At 43.0% G+C, this 14,134-nt stretch overlaps 2 protein-coding genes across 2 annotated transcripts; both read left to right on the top strand.

Annotated features, from left to right (window-relative positions):
- Positions 1-267: 267 nt before the first annotated feature.
- wdr6 (WD repeat domain 6) lies at positions 268-6,934 on the top strand. The gene is made up of 7 exons (XM_028582419.1): positions 268-404; positions 633-736; positions 953-1,117; positions 1,374-4,230; positions 4,888-4,965; positions 5,320-5,436; positions 5,754-6,934. The coding sequence occupies exons 2-7, from the start codon at positions 667-669 to the stop codon at positions 6,763-6,765; spliced, it is 4,299 nt and encodes a 1,432-aa protein (XP_028438220.1). The 5' UTR covers positions 268-404; positions 633-666; the 3' UTR covers positions 6,766-6,934.
- Positions 6,935-11,545: 4,611 nt separating this feature from the next.
- Positions 11,546-13,954, top strand: LOC114558554 (formin-like protein 3). The gene is made up of 2 exons (XM_028582616.1): positions 11,546-11,771; positions 13,379-13,954. Exons 1-2 carry the CDS (start codon positions 11,546-11,548, stop codon positions 13,591-13,593), a joined length of 441 nt encoding a protein of 146 aa, XP_028438417.1. The 3' UTR covers positions 13,594-13,954.
- Positions 13,955-14,134: the final 180 nt, after the last annotated feature.

Raw genomic sequence — 14,134 nt, 5'->3', positions numbered from 1 at the left:
CCAGTTGTATCTGCTGGTGTAATGAAGAAAACTAAATCAAGTATGTAGTTGTCTAAATAAGTGTAATAACAAAAGTTAAGGAAACTGACCAACACACTTAAAATACATAGCCTATCAGTCATTTTTAAATACCAATACATATGACTGATAGTACAATAACATGGTTTATCAGAAAACACCTAAAGGCAGCAGTCGGTCACATGTGTCGCTTTCTCCAATACAAATATGGCTAACCTTTTTTCTAACCAATCAGCGTTCAGGAAGCCAGCATTGTAGCCTGATTGGTTTAAACGGAGCACGACCGACAGAACAGAAACACATGGGTACTGTGGACCGTGGATGCAAATAAAGATATTTTAATCCAGATTTAAAACACATTTATGTTGCGTTTAAAGTTTCTTTTGGTAAGTAAATCATATAGCGGCATTGGTATTGCCCCAGCAAAGTTACTTTTCTTGATTCGTACACACCAAATAACAAAGTGCTCCTGCTGTTAGCTTGTTTTGCTAACAGAGTGTTCTCAGCTTTTTACGTTTTAATATTTAGATGCCAGTCAACCACCTTAGCTGTTTCCCGTCTTTTCTCACTCTACCGTCTTTAACAAGTGTGTGTTGTCACTTTATATTTTTCAGGCACTAATGATAATGTGTTATTAACCATTAAGAGATGGAGACAGCAGCCTTTGTAGCTCCAGTTACCGCTCTGGAGTTCCTTCAGGATGCATTTCTACTGACAGGTAGGAAACAGTGTTGGGAGCCAATATAGAACAGAAATTTCTAGTGATGCAAAAAAAGGACTATCTGCATTATTATTATAATATGCATAGATGGTGGTCATATGTTTACGTTTTACTATGGGGAATGTGTCACTTTTCTTCTTGCTTATTTTGAAAGAAGACTGAACAGAAGGATATCACAACACATGGAACAACATCTTCTGTTGTCCTTTCCAGGTGAGGGTCCAGTCTTGACGGTGTACGGTCTCCAACCTCGCCCTAAAGCCCGTGCCTCACTGAGTGTGCTCCAACGTGACAGAATCCACGGGATAAGACCGAGAAGTCTGACAGCTGTCCCAGCACAGAGCTCTGCCACAGGAACATGTGGGAAGAAGGAAGATGGTTAGCACGAGCAGATGTTTGTTTTCACTGTTGTCTTTGTTAGTTTTATTGGACAGATAAGTCTTAGTTTTTGGTGGTGATCTGCAGGAATTTCAGCATGATTCTAAATAATAAAGGGATATTATTTTTGCTGATAGTTAAAGAACTGTCCAGTCTTGGTCAAGAGTTTGCACTCACTGATAGCCCAGATTTTTTTTTTTTTTCTTATTCACTCTCAAAAATTCACATAATACCCTCTTTTTGTGTCAATCCCCAGAACTGAGCTCCACCTCGGAGCCTAAGTTCTATGACCTAGCTGTGTTTGGAGGCAAGGCTGTGAGGCTGGTCAGGCTCCATGTGGATCTCCAGGATGGAGAGCATCTGGACTTGGAGATTCTGGGTCCCCTCATGGAGCTACAGGACTGGGCTCTGGATGTCCGCTGGCTCTCTGGAGACAAACACTCACTGCTCTGTGTGGCTGTTGCCCACAATAGTGCTCTTCTCCTCGACCTCATTACAGGAAATACCCTGGTTCGGCGCTCCTGTCTGGAGGGGTGTCTGCTGTACTCTGCCCTCCTTTTGGTACATGATTCCTGGGCAGATACCATCTTGGTAGGAGGGACTGTTTTTAACCAACTGGTTCTCTGGAAGCCTGGGGGAGGAGAAGACAAAAGTAGCGGTTCTGAGCACAAAGCTCCAGTTGAGAGACGTCTGCTGGGCCACAGCGGGGTCATTTTCAGCATCTCTTACCTTCAGGAGAGAGGATGGCTGGCTTCAGCCTCTGACGACCGCAGTGTAAGGGTTTGGGGTGTTGGTGCTTTAGGGGGCCCTGGGGGGAAATGTGGGGACCTGAACCCGGCTTGTTTAAGGGTCCTATATGGACACCAGGCTAGGGTATTCTCGGTGCGTCTCTCCCCAGGGAAAGTGTTCAGTGCTGGTGAAGACGGAGCATGTTTAGTCTGGGACTGGGCTGGAGGTGGCAAGGTGGTTCGGACGTTAAAGGGACACCGAGCAGGGGGGGTCCGTGCACTCGCAGTCAGTGAGGGAACAGGGGATGAAGAGAGATGGGTGGCTACAGGGGGGGCAGATGGAGGGGTGAGGTTGTGGAGGGTGGAAGCGAGCGAGGAGGGGAAGGAGGGAATGCAGGAAGCAGTTACAGAGAAGCTGACTGACCTGAAATTTCCTGGTCAAGGCTTGCCTAAAGTTGTTTGTATAGCAGGGGATACAAATGCAAGTTGGAGTCAGAGTAAGTTTGTGGTTTGCACTGACCAAGGAATAGTTTACCAATACAGCAATGGGCAGTGGGAGATGGTATGGCAAGGGACTCCTGAGTTTCAATCTTATTGTGTCATGGAAACAATAAATGTCACTGTGAAAGATTCCACAGCAAAAGTTAATTTGTGTGCTGTGGGAAACCTCAGCGGGTCCATACAGGTCTTCCCCATCTCTCATCCTCAGTGTGGGATTCTTCTCACAGGACGATCAGGGAAAATCCATACTCTTATTTGGCAAGAGGCAAAAGAGGGCTTGTATTTGCTAGCATCAGGCGCTGAAGGACTTGCCTATCGCTGGTGTCTTGAGGTAGAATTAGATGAAAACTCTGCCTTGGCTCTCAATGTCAATCCCCTTCCTTCTTTCCTCCTTCCCCCCTGCGCCAAACGCTGGCTGACAGCTGCGGTGCGCCTCCACTCCACGCCACAGGGAATGCTGTGGGTGTGTGGGGACAGGAGAGGGTCCTTGCTTTTGTTTCAGGACGGAGGAAAGCTGGAGCAGAAGATGGCAGATAACAAAGGGATAGATGGAGGTTTGCTGACAGGCAGGAAACAAACTGATAATGAAGGGGTTGAAGCTGAGGGAAATGGTAGCGGTGGAGACAGAAAAAGCAAAATGACGGAGGAGAGGGAAAGAAAAGAAGTGGGTGACCTAACGCTGCACCCACTGAGCTGCCTGTTCGGGGTGCATGGAAAACAGGGTGTAACTTCAGTGTGCGAATACCAGGGACTGCTCTACAGCACTGGCAGGGACGGCTGTGTGAGGGTCTTCAGAGTGCATCAAACAGCACCAGAAAAATCTGAAGGAAACGGTGTAGAAACCAAAGGAGGGCTTCAGCTGAGGGTTCTCAGAGTCCAGCGGGCCTGCAAGGGTATGGAGTGGCTGGAGAGGGTTTTGATTCTTGAGCCTGACATTCCTGTGGAAGAGGGGGATGAGGAGGAGGAGGAAGAGCTCGGAGAGGAATGTGAGAACCACTACGAGACAAAGAAACAAAACTTGAAAGAAAAGCTGGAGGTTACAGAGGAGAGAAAAGAGGATGGGAGCTTTGGAGGAGAAGAAGAAAAGACAGAGAAAAGGAGAAGAGAAGCCAGGTTTGCCATCGTTGGCTTTCATGCTGTCCACTTCGTGGTTTGGGACCCGGTGAGGCAGGAGAGGCTGTTAGCGGTGCCTTGTGGTGGGGGGCATCGCTCTTGGAGTCTCTGGCCTTCCCACAAAGGGGTTTGGCCCGGATATGGAGCCCTGATCTTCATCAAGCAGGGGTCTGTCCTGGCTACGCAACCCCCTGGAGAGGGCCCGAGCTGGGCTGGGAAGGCAAGAAGGACCGGAGGGTGGGGCCTGAGAGAGGGCATCCATGGGAGGGGGATCGGGTGTGTATGCAGGCTGGGGATGATAAGGGGAATTGGGAATGTGATTCAAACAAACAGTACTAAAGATTTGACTGAAACTGAAAGAAGGGATACACTCAAAGATGACGAAAAGGAGGTGGAGAGAGGGGAAGAGCATTGGGAGATAGTGGTGACGGGAGGAGAGGACACTAGCTTAACCGTCCTGGCGCTACGTCCCAACTCCGGCAGCATCAAAGTTCTCTCCGTTATTACTGACCACATCTCGAGCGTCCGGACAGTGACAGCAGTAACGCGCCCAGAGGGAGGGAGTGAAAACCAGACGCAGTCTCTCTCTGCCCTGCTCGTGTCAGCTGGCGGGCGAGCTCAGATGCAGTGTTACCGGCTGTTAATCGGCTGGGACAGCCAGAGACTGGTTCCCGCCTGCCAGGTGATCCAGGTGGCCAGTCACAGATTGGACAAACAGTGGGAGAGGAGGCGGAACAGACACAAGACGGTGAAAATGGACCCAGAAACAAGGCAAGTGGATGGTTGTTTTCTGCACACATGTAAAGGGAATTCCATCCATAAAGAGAATGGGCTATTTATTTATAACTACCTATTGTATAGGTAGTGTTTTTTTCTCTCCTGCCTTTCTTTTTCATCTTTATTCCCTTCTTCATCAAGAAAAGTATACATTATCAAAAGGTTTTTGAATTCTGCATCTAAGATAATGTTACAGGAAAAATGTGCAACACGTGAGCGCTGAAGAAAATCAACGATACGGAGAAAATCAAATATCACAATATGTTTGACCAAATACCTCGATATCGATACCGCAACGATATTGGAGTGTTGACTATTGGTGCTTTCACAAAATATTTACACAATGAGATTTTTGATACATAATTATCAGTAATGTGGATATAATGACTAAGTGGGTAAAGGCAAATAATAGAAGAGTTGGTAAGTTCAGAAAATGACATCTTGTGAAAAGAAAAACCAGGAAAAGACGACTCTTACGATATCCAAAATCTAAGACGATATCTAGTCTCATATCACGATATCGATATAATATCGATATATTGCCCAGCTCTATACTGTACTATGTCAGTTAAAGCTAAATCTACCCGCATATTCTTTTCCTTTAAATCGACTCCTGATCCAGTCTTACCAGCTGTGTCTGTGTGTTTTCAGGTACATGTCTGTAGTGGCGGTGGATGAGAAGACAGACTGTGTTCTTCTGGCTCTGGCTTGTAGTGACGGAGCTCTCAGGTTGGTGGCCATCACAGCAAAATTTTAAAAGTTTTCCACACATCTGAAACCCCTTTTTCAGGAGCTGGAGAAAAGTTAATGTTCTCAAATGAGTATTTTCTTCAGCAAAGTGGTAGTGATAATGATTGTAACTGAAGGTGTTGAAAGGTTGTTGTTGTTGTTACACAAAATATAGCTTAAATGTGGCCGAAGATATTTACTCTCCACGTTTTTCGTCATGTCCCTTGAGATGCTGTACGTCAATCATAAATGCTGTTGTTGTTCACCTAATTTCGTTTTTTTAATACACTATTTGTCACTTTCCTCACACTCTTCTTTTTGCTGTCTTCTGACCTGCACTACTGTCTTTCCCAGATTGTTCTCAGTCAGTGAAGTGAAGCGTCAAATTGATTTGTTGTGGGAGACGTATTCCCACCAGCGCTGTGTGCTCAGTGTTGCCACTTGTAGCCTGGAGGATGGAAAAGGCAACAGGTGATCTGATGTTTGTGTTTTTTCATGTTGCCGCACCGTCACTACAAGTTATACGTAGTCTTGCTTTGTAGTAACCCATCAGAACCCGACCACCTATTGATTTTAATATATTTGTATTATTTTAAAGTACACCGTTTTGGAAAGAGTGTGAAAGGAAAGAGAGTGACTGGCAAATCAGATATGGTAATACAATATTAAGAGCTCAGTGAGTTAGGTTTCAATCTGTGATGAAAATGTACATGAATGTATTAACTCTCTCTCTCTCTCTCTCTCTCTCTCTCTCTCTCTCTCTCTCTCTCTCTCTCTCTCTCTCTCAGGTATAAGCTGCTGTTCAGTGCTGCAACAGATGGCAAAATTGCAGTGTGGGATTTGACTGATGCTTCTTTATTATCAACCGATTCTTCAAGCCGTGCTCCGATTCCACCAATCCCCTGCCTCGACATTCACGCCCACCAGAGCGGCGTCAACTCATTGGGTGTTTGGGCACAGAAACTGGGACAACGAGAGGGCGGTTGCCTGGTAACTGTTGCTAGCGGAGGAGATGATGGGCAGCTGACAGTGTCCACAATTAGGGTGCAGTACCATGAAGATGGAAAGACTGGGGGCAGCAGAGGGTTTTCTCAGATTTCTGAGCCCCTGATTTCTCTACAATCCCAGTTCCAACTCCCAAACCAGCTGCAGCTTCATCTCCAATCCCAGTCCCACATCCTGCTGGCTCACGCCGCCCCTCTGACCGCCCTGAAGGTCCTGAGCCCAGGCCTCGTGGTCTCCACTTCTTCAGATCAGAGGGTTTGCCTGTGGAGGGTCGGCAGTACCGGTATCAGCCACATCAGGGCACTGTGCTCACATGTTGCAGATGCTGCAGGACTCGCAGTGTGGGAAGGGCAGACGATAGAGGAGGGATATAAAAAGAAGAAAACAAGGTGTGAGTCCGAGCAGGAGATGGCAATTTGGAGAGGGAAAGGGAGTCAGATAGGGTTAAAAACGATGTGTAAGACAGCAGCACAGTTCAATAAGGATAAGGAAACGGCTGATGAGGCCGAGGATGGAGAATCTGTTGAAGGCGCGAGCAAGACGGGTGACCTCGTTTGTCAAACTGGTGATGAGAAGGGAGGCGAGACAGCTGGTGAATGTAGAAATCCAACAGAGACTGGTAGCATGGGTGAGACAGAGAGTGAGGTGAACACTGAGATGGGTTTCAAGGCTTCCTGTGAGAGCAAGAAAAAGAAAGAAAACACGGGATGGGTGCTGGTCTGCGGCCAGGGCTTCCAGCTACTACGAGTCACAAATACAGAAAAGATTAAAGGAGAAGGTGAATCACAGAGTTAAATGGTCTTTACAGAGTAAACACAAGTGCAATCAAAAGATAGCAGTGGTCCAAACAATCACTTTCTCAATGGACACATTCTTTTTAAATGACTGATGAACTATTTGTAATTGATTTCAGATTAATTTTACTTTGCTAATCACATTTTTAATAAAGTTTATTTATTATCCAGCTTTCTCATTATTTATGGGCTACATTGCGTTTTATATATGGCATTTAATGGTTATGGCAGCTCAGTAAAGATTTAATAAACTGCAAAAACAGAATAGTTTCAGCAGAAACAACAAACCTGTGTGAAGAGATTTAAAACATTTGGTTGACTTGACTTTTATTTTTTTTTAATTAAAGCCTGTCACTAATTTCTGTTAGCCTACAAAAATCGAAAATTTGAGTTTGGAATCTAGCTACATTTCTGCTAAATTGTCAAAGGCATTTGGTGCTGATCGAGGAAAATTAAAATCTTCATGGCTATTTCACGAGAACATTAAATCGTCTCTGATGTGTTTGGGCCATCTGTGGCCTCCTTCAGGGAGTAGCGCAACACTGCACAAAGATGGCTGAAATCACTGGAGTTAGTAATACAGCATGTTATATCTCAACCAGCCAGGAAATAAAGCTGTGTACCTGAAGAGATCCTTGGGACTTAATTTTCAGGGGAAAAAAAGGCCAAAACAAAGACAGCCTTTACTCATATCTTTATAGTTTAAAATATACTTCCATTTCTGAGGTTCCCTTGAGCAAAGCACTGAAATCCAGATTGTTATATTGAATCATGCATGCCCACAAAAAACATCATCCTGGCACCATGACAGATTTAAACCAGCAGATAATACGTGAGGGTAAACATAAGAAAATGCAACATATACAAACTATAAAAATTGAGTGCAATGTCACAATCAATGGAAGAGTTGTTTAGAGATTAATTATACACACAGTGGGAAGAAGCTCTGCCCTGACTAGTCCTGTGGAGCTGTGGTGCCCAACCTGGGAGTCTTCTACTTCTATTTGTGAGGACCGATGTGAACGTTCACCGTGAAGTTTTGTCCGGTCCTTACTTCTTCAAAGGCTCTCTGGGAGTTTACACTTGGTATTGGTTGCAATTACGTTTAGTTTATTGTTCGGCTAATGGTTGGAGTAAGGAAAGAATTTGTTTTGGGATTATTAAGGATTAAATTTTTTTTTTTAAGATCAATATTTTATTTTTTTTTTTCATTTTAAACAACAACAGAACAGACAAACACACTTGAACAAGAACAACAAAGGATTACATTTTTATACACAAGTAAGTCACAAATGTGAACATGGAGTGTGTGATTGGTTGAAGGTGAGGGTTTGTATAATTGTGCACACTTATACTGTGATACTGTTGTGTGTGCACGTCTTCTGAAATGCTGATTCAGGAGAATGTGTTGTGATATGAAATGTTAATACTGCAAGTTGATATGGGGCTGTGCACCATTATTTGCATATTTTGTGTGTGTGTGTGTGTGTGTGTGTGTGTGTGTGTGTGTGTGTAGGGCTAGGTGGGGGTCAGATCCCATGAAGGGGCCTGACTGCAGGTATCCATGAATATTTTAATATTTTAGCCTCGTCTCACATTGCCTTTTGTCAAGTACCCATCTCACCACCTGCCACTCACAATGGAGGGAAAGAAGGAGGAAAGGAGAGGAAGAACAAAAAGCTAATGTCACCTTGACCACTATCACTTACAAGGGAAAGAAAGGGGGAGAGAAAAGAGAGGCGGGAGAGTGAAAGCACCAGTGCTGACATGGTAAAGGTGAGGGCGGTGAGGAGGGAGAAAAGGGGGGAGACAGAAATACAGAAGGCAGCTGCTGCAACGAGTATCACTGCCGATGTTTGTTGGGTCACAGAAGAGAAAGTGGGAAAGGAGAGACAAGGCAGAAAAATGGAGAGGACTGACTGATGAGTGAGGGAGTGTAAGATGAGAACCAGAGAGGAAGCAATCTCCAAGACAAGGACATGTGTGTCTGGGATACATTTTATGTTTAAAGAGAAACGTGTTTTAAAAAAAGGATTTTATACAAATTAGTCATATGCAGTCTTCAAACAACATGTGGTGAGGTAAAGTGACTTATGGTAGCCACCTTGAGAAATCATTAGCATCTGTAGTGATTAAATGCTGGAAGGAGAATTGTCCCTGTGTGCTTATGACGACCCTTGTGTGTGAGTGTGTGAGAGTGAGTGTGTGTCTGTGAGGCATGCTTTGCTTGGCCCAGGAGAACGAGGAATAAAACAAGTGGTCTGCTGTCAAAGTACTGAAGGAGTGACAATTTCCACCTATCGAAGAGGTATGTACACACTTTCCCTCACAGCTTTCCATCACTTCTTCTGAATATGTGCAATTCACTGTATTTATTTGCTTTCTTTTAACTTAACCCGCAACTTATCCTCATTAACTTGGTATCAAAAAAATGTCCTTCATTTTATATATTTTTTCTTAACATTCTCTCTTTATCAGCACATTTGGTGCAACAACAGAGCACTGACCTTTCCTCATATCCCATTTCAAATAGTCACTCACACTCTCAGAGGAGCTAAATGTTGCATTTGACATTAAACATCAAGATTGCATAGACTCTAAAGTGTCTAATCATAAGCTTACACATGCCAAAATATTTGCTTTCTTGGTGATTTAACCACATCACAAATTACTCACATTAAGAGCTGATTTCTCTGCCAAGTGGTTTCAGTCCTATGCCTTTGTTATCAGGGTATCTCTTATTAGAGTTCAACAATATTTGGTGGATGTTTATAGCCTAGAAATCTAGACGCACCCCAGGGGCAGCAAAATTATTTTGCAGCCAGGGGGGTCTAGGCACTCTCCGTTGACTTGCGGGTCCTTACCCTAACCCTAAAGGAAGATGTGTTCGGAGTTTTGCCAACCGGATATGGCAAAAGTTTAATCTATCAACTAGCTTTGCTACCTTCTTCGTTGCTCTGCCTGGTTGTAGCGCTATCCTATTACGTGCAGAGGGAATTTGAAAGACAACCGTTTATCCTGCCCCTCAGATTGAGCCCTATCAATGAGTAAAAGATCCTAGGCTTGTCAGGCTAGGATGTTTAGGCCATGGATCAAGAAACACGTGATTAGGATTTCTAAATAAAAAAAAAAGGATTTGTTTTAACAAAGAGCGGACAATAAAGAAGTCAACTATGCCAGTGAGGCTGCACTTATATATATGTGAGCTGGTGGTGTTTATCATGTATTATCATTTATCTCAGATGTTGAGATATTTAACTGGATAAGTGAAACTTTGACCTGCAGGTGTTGCGAGAGGCAGGGGTTCCCCAAAGTCTGTAGGATTCATCCTCTCGGTACCACGGATGTCTGTAAAATGTCATGGCAATCCATGTGGTAGTCCAGATATTTCAGTCTGGAGCAAAGTAGTAGGCTGACCAACGGGCCTACATTACCATCCCTTGAGCCATGCTGACATCGTCATCCAAAATGTTTGTATTGTATTGTCCCTACTGTTTACTGGGTGGAAGATGGAAGAGGCACACTGTAAACTGTAAATATATTTCTTACAAGTATGAGCATGTCATTTGTGAAACAGTCATACTTATTTCTGCTCAGGCTCCTGGATTGGTTATGTCACGTGAACGGCTACCTCTCATTGGTTCATCTGCGAGTAAGACAACAGGTGATGATCCACTCATGACCCACTCACCTCTCTGCTAACAGAAGCTATTATGCTGCATGAGCATGGAGTAATGCACATGCATATTTTGAAGATAATTGTTATTTTATAATGATAATACTTTGTAAATTAACTGATGTTTTTTGTAAACATAAGTTTCATTATTTGGGGTTCATATTGAAAAGCATTAGGTGCAAAGCGAACTACAAGAAAGGGGCTTTGATGTAACATAAATCAGATTCCTTGAACAAATGAAAATGTTGTACAGCAGGCTATTTACTGGTTATTATCACATTTTGCAAGAAATGAGTTTTGATGATGATATCCAGATCATTCACTTTATCTTAATAATTATTTATTTTTTAATAATGCTTGTGTAATGCTGAAAACTTAACAGATAACTACAAACTCAGTGGTCCTTAAGGCAATAATGCTAAAGGAACAAGAAATTTACAGTGATTTTTTTTATGAAAAACTGATGTGAATCAACATATTTTACCATAATGGCCATGCAAGAAAAAAAACCTTAATAGTTATTTATTACAGTAGTTTATTCTTCTCTAATTTGCTGTTGCTGGCCTTAAATATCTAGCACCTTTTTACAAAAGGCTTATGCAGATTGCCTATGCATCTTTCTCTTTCAAAAAAATAACTTTGGAACATAAACAGGCCAGTATATAACTCTTCTGATTGAAGGATCTGTTTATTTGACATAAATACATTTCATTATTTCATCATATTTTCCAAAGCTGGTGCTGCTGTTTTTGTAAAATATTACGTAAACATACTGTAAACGTGCCTTATCAGCTTAAACCATAAAGTGGGTTTGCAACAGAGAAGCACATGTAATCCTCCTAGCTGCAATATTGGTCCAACAAATGTTTTATGTTTTAAGACAGATCACTTCAGTTAAAAGGGGGTGTAGTTTGTGGATTAACTGTTATCTTTTTATTTTTCCTCGAATCTCCTCTATTTTACAACAGCCAAGCCATCTCTCTCCTCCCCTGCTCTTCAGCGCCCCCATCAGGCTAATCACCGAAAACGCAGCCAGCAGCAGACATCATCCGCCTCCTCTCACCCTCATCCAGGGCCTTCTTCCATCCTCATCTCAGACACCACCATGACGCCTTGGGGAGGTCTGGCTCTCTCTGAATCCTCTTTTACCTCAATCCCCCCGCCACCCCCTCCACGGCCCCCTCCACTTCCACCTCCACCACCTCCTGCTCCTCAGCCCACGCCATCCACTCCTTATCGTGGGAGACAGAACGAAGACGAGGAAGTTTCAAGTTCAAGTTTTAACTCTGAGGCTCCATCTCCACCTGGTGCGGTCCCGCGGGACAGTGTGGGTATGTCTGGAACATGCTGGCTCACTACCACACTGTCATGACTTACTGGGACACTTTAATAGAACAGAGCCATTGCTAATGTTATAGTAACAACTGTGCTTTTCCTACTATGACATAAAAAAATGTCTTCTGTAAGTCCAATTGATGCTTGGCTGTAATCTGACAAACTACATACCATTAATGCAAGTTAAGGGCCCTACATATCCACACAGGTGTTTTCAGTCAGCTTGATTAAACTTTTGCCCAGATAGAAGTTGACAAATAACATTAACGATGGCTTCATTTCATTTGGTGTCCCAATAAGTCATTCCGCTGACCCTGTATCTATAACAAATAACTCATTAGGATTATTATTTACACCTGTGCTATTCCTGCTATGACAAGACAAAAGGTCTGCTGTGAAAGGGGTCTATCCAAGGGGGTAAGCTTCTCCTCGGAACACGTAGCTCCTATGGCGCCATTTTGATGCTAACAAGCTATCACCTCTCGTTAGCATTCCATTGACTGCCATTCATTTTGGCGTCACTTTGACAGTGAATAACTTTTTTGTCCATTGTTTATTTCTAAAGAAACATGATAATGTATAAAAGGCTCCATTACCTTGTACCTCACGTTATGGCTCCGTAGCAGACGTTTTTATAAAAATAGGCTAACGATTGTGTCATAACCATGTGACTTACTGTCGGATAGTAGATGAATTACCGTATAGTACAGGAGAAACTTGCAGGCAGTTTCAACTTATATTAGCTGTTTAAGTTTAATTACTAATGTTAACTAGCATTTTAGTTAGAAATAATTAGCCTGTGCCTATGTTATCTCCTTACATATACCTACACTCTCTGTCTCTGCAAGATTTGGAATGATTGAGATTTCTCTTGGTACAGCTACCAGAAGACTTCCAACTTTCAGAAGTTGCTCACCTCACATATACGTCTTAAAGCTCAGTTGGAGGCTGCGCAGTAACACTCAGCCATCACCGGAAAAGTGCTTCTAATAGCCGTCACTGGTCTCCGTCCAGAGCAACGGGATCTGTTGGTCCATTTTCTTTACTGTCTATATTATTAACTGTAACACTGCCAAACGGCATGCTGGGTACAGCTCATTCATCATCGCTCGCTACAGTACATTGAAGAACAGATGAAGGAAAACAGACCGGAGAGACCGACCATTTGAAGCATCAGCAATATAACTCCCTTTTGTTCCAGGAAAAGGACTGATCCCAAATAGCTAGCTGTTAGCAAATGATTTGCTAGTGGATGCAACTATGTCATGGCAGGTGTTATGCTCTGGCCCCAAGGAAGCGCAGTGTTGAGTGTGAAGTTGTTTGCCTGGGAACAGCCATGTTTTGAATACTGCAGTAGTTTTGTCAACAATATCTATATAAAAAAAAAAAAAAAAATGATAAAGGTAAGCTATACATTTTCAAGAGAGTGAGAGAGGTGTTTATCAAGCACAATCTGCAGGACCACTCAGTCCTGAGACCAGGCAAGTGAAAACACCTGTGTGGGTCATGGGTGTTTTGATGAATACAGGCCCTGTCCTTTTTCATAGTATTGTGAGCAATTTCTTCTCACTTCGTCCATGTCTGTCCCTCTCTGTCTCTGCAGGTGGAGGGGGTAGAGGATTACGGAGGCGGAGGTTGTTGCCCCAGCGTCGGGTGCCACGTCCTCCCCGTCTCCCACCACTGCGTCCCGTCACCAACCTCAGTTTCTCTCGAAGCTTCACCTTCTCTTTCTTCGAGCTGCCGCTGCACCAGTCTCCTCGCTGCCGGGCCGAACGCATCAGAAACCTCATGCTGCTTTTGAGACAGATACACTACTGAAGAATCAGTGTTGCATGGAGTGTTGTAATTCTTTATCATTTAAATGTACTTTTCTTGAAAATAGTATTTTGTATTAGTGCTACTTTATAGATAGATAGATAGATAGATAGATAGATAGATAGATAGATAGATAGATAGATAGATAGATCATAGACCTATTTATCATGTTGTGAAATACTGCATTTTGGGTTTGAACGTTATTTGACTAATAAAGATAAATATCTCTTTTCTTTCTTGAATGTTCTGTTCATAAAGTTTCTGTTGAGGGTATTCTTTATTTTTAATGAAAGGAGGATCTGCAGCAATGGCTTTCCTTTTGTATAATCCAAGTAAAACCAATTTCATATTGTGCTGAGATTAAAAGGACAAAAAAACAACAACTATGGAAATAATGTTTTTTTTCTCTGTTTTCTTTTGGCTTCTTTCTTGACTTCTACATGTGCCTCTCATTCTTCATTTCCTCCACCTCAGTCTTTTAATTAATTTCACATTGTCTCAGTGGGAGTGCATTTAAAAAATTACCCATTGTGCAAAGTGGAAT

The sequence above is a fragment of the Perca flavescens genome, chromosome 7 (assembly GCF_004354835.1).
Source record: "Perca flavescens isolate YP-PL-M2 chromosome 7, PFLA_1.0, whole genome shotgun sequence".
Lineage (NCBI taxonomy): Eukaryota > Metazoa > Chordata > Actinopteri > Perciformes > Percidae > Perca > Perca flavescens.
The sequence above is the reverse complement of the archived record's forward strand: the minus strand, read 5'-3'. Positions and strand labels throughout refer to the sequence as shown.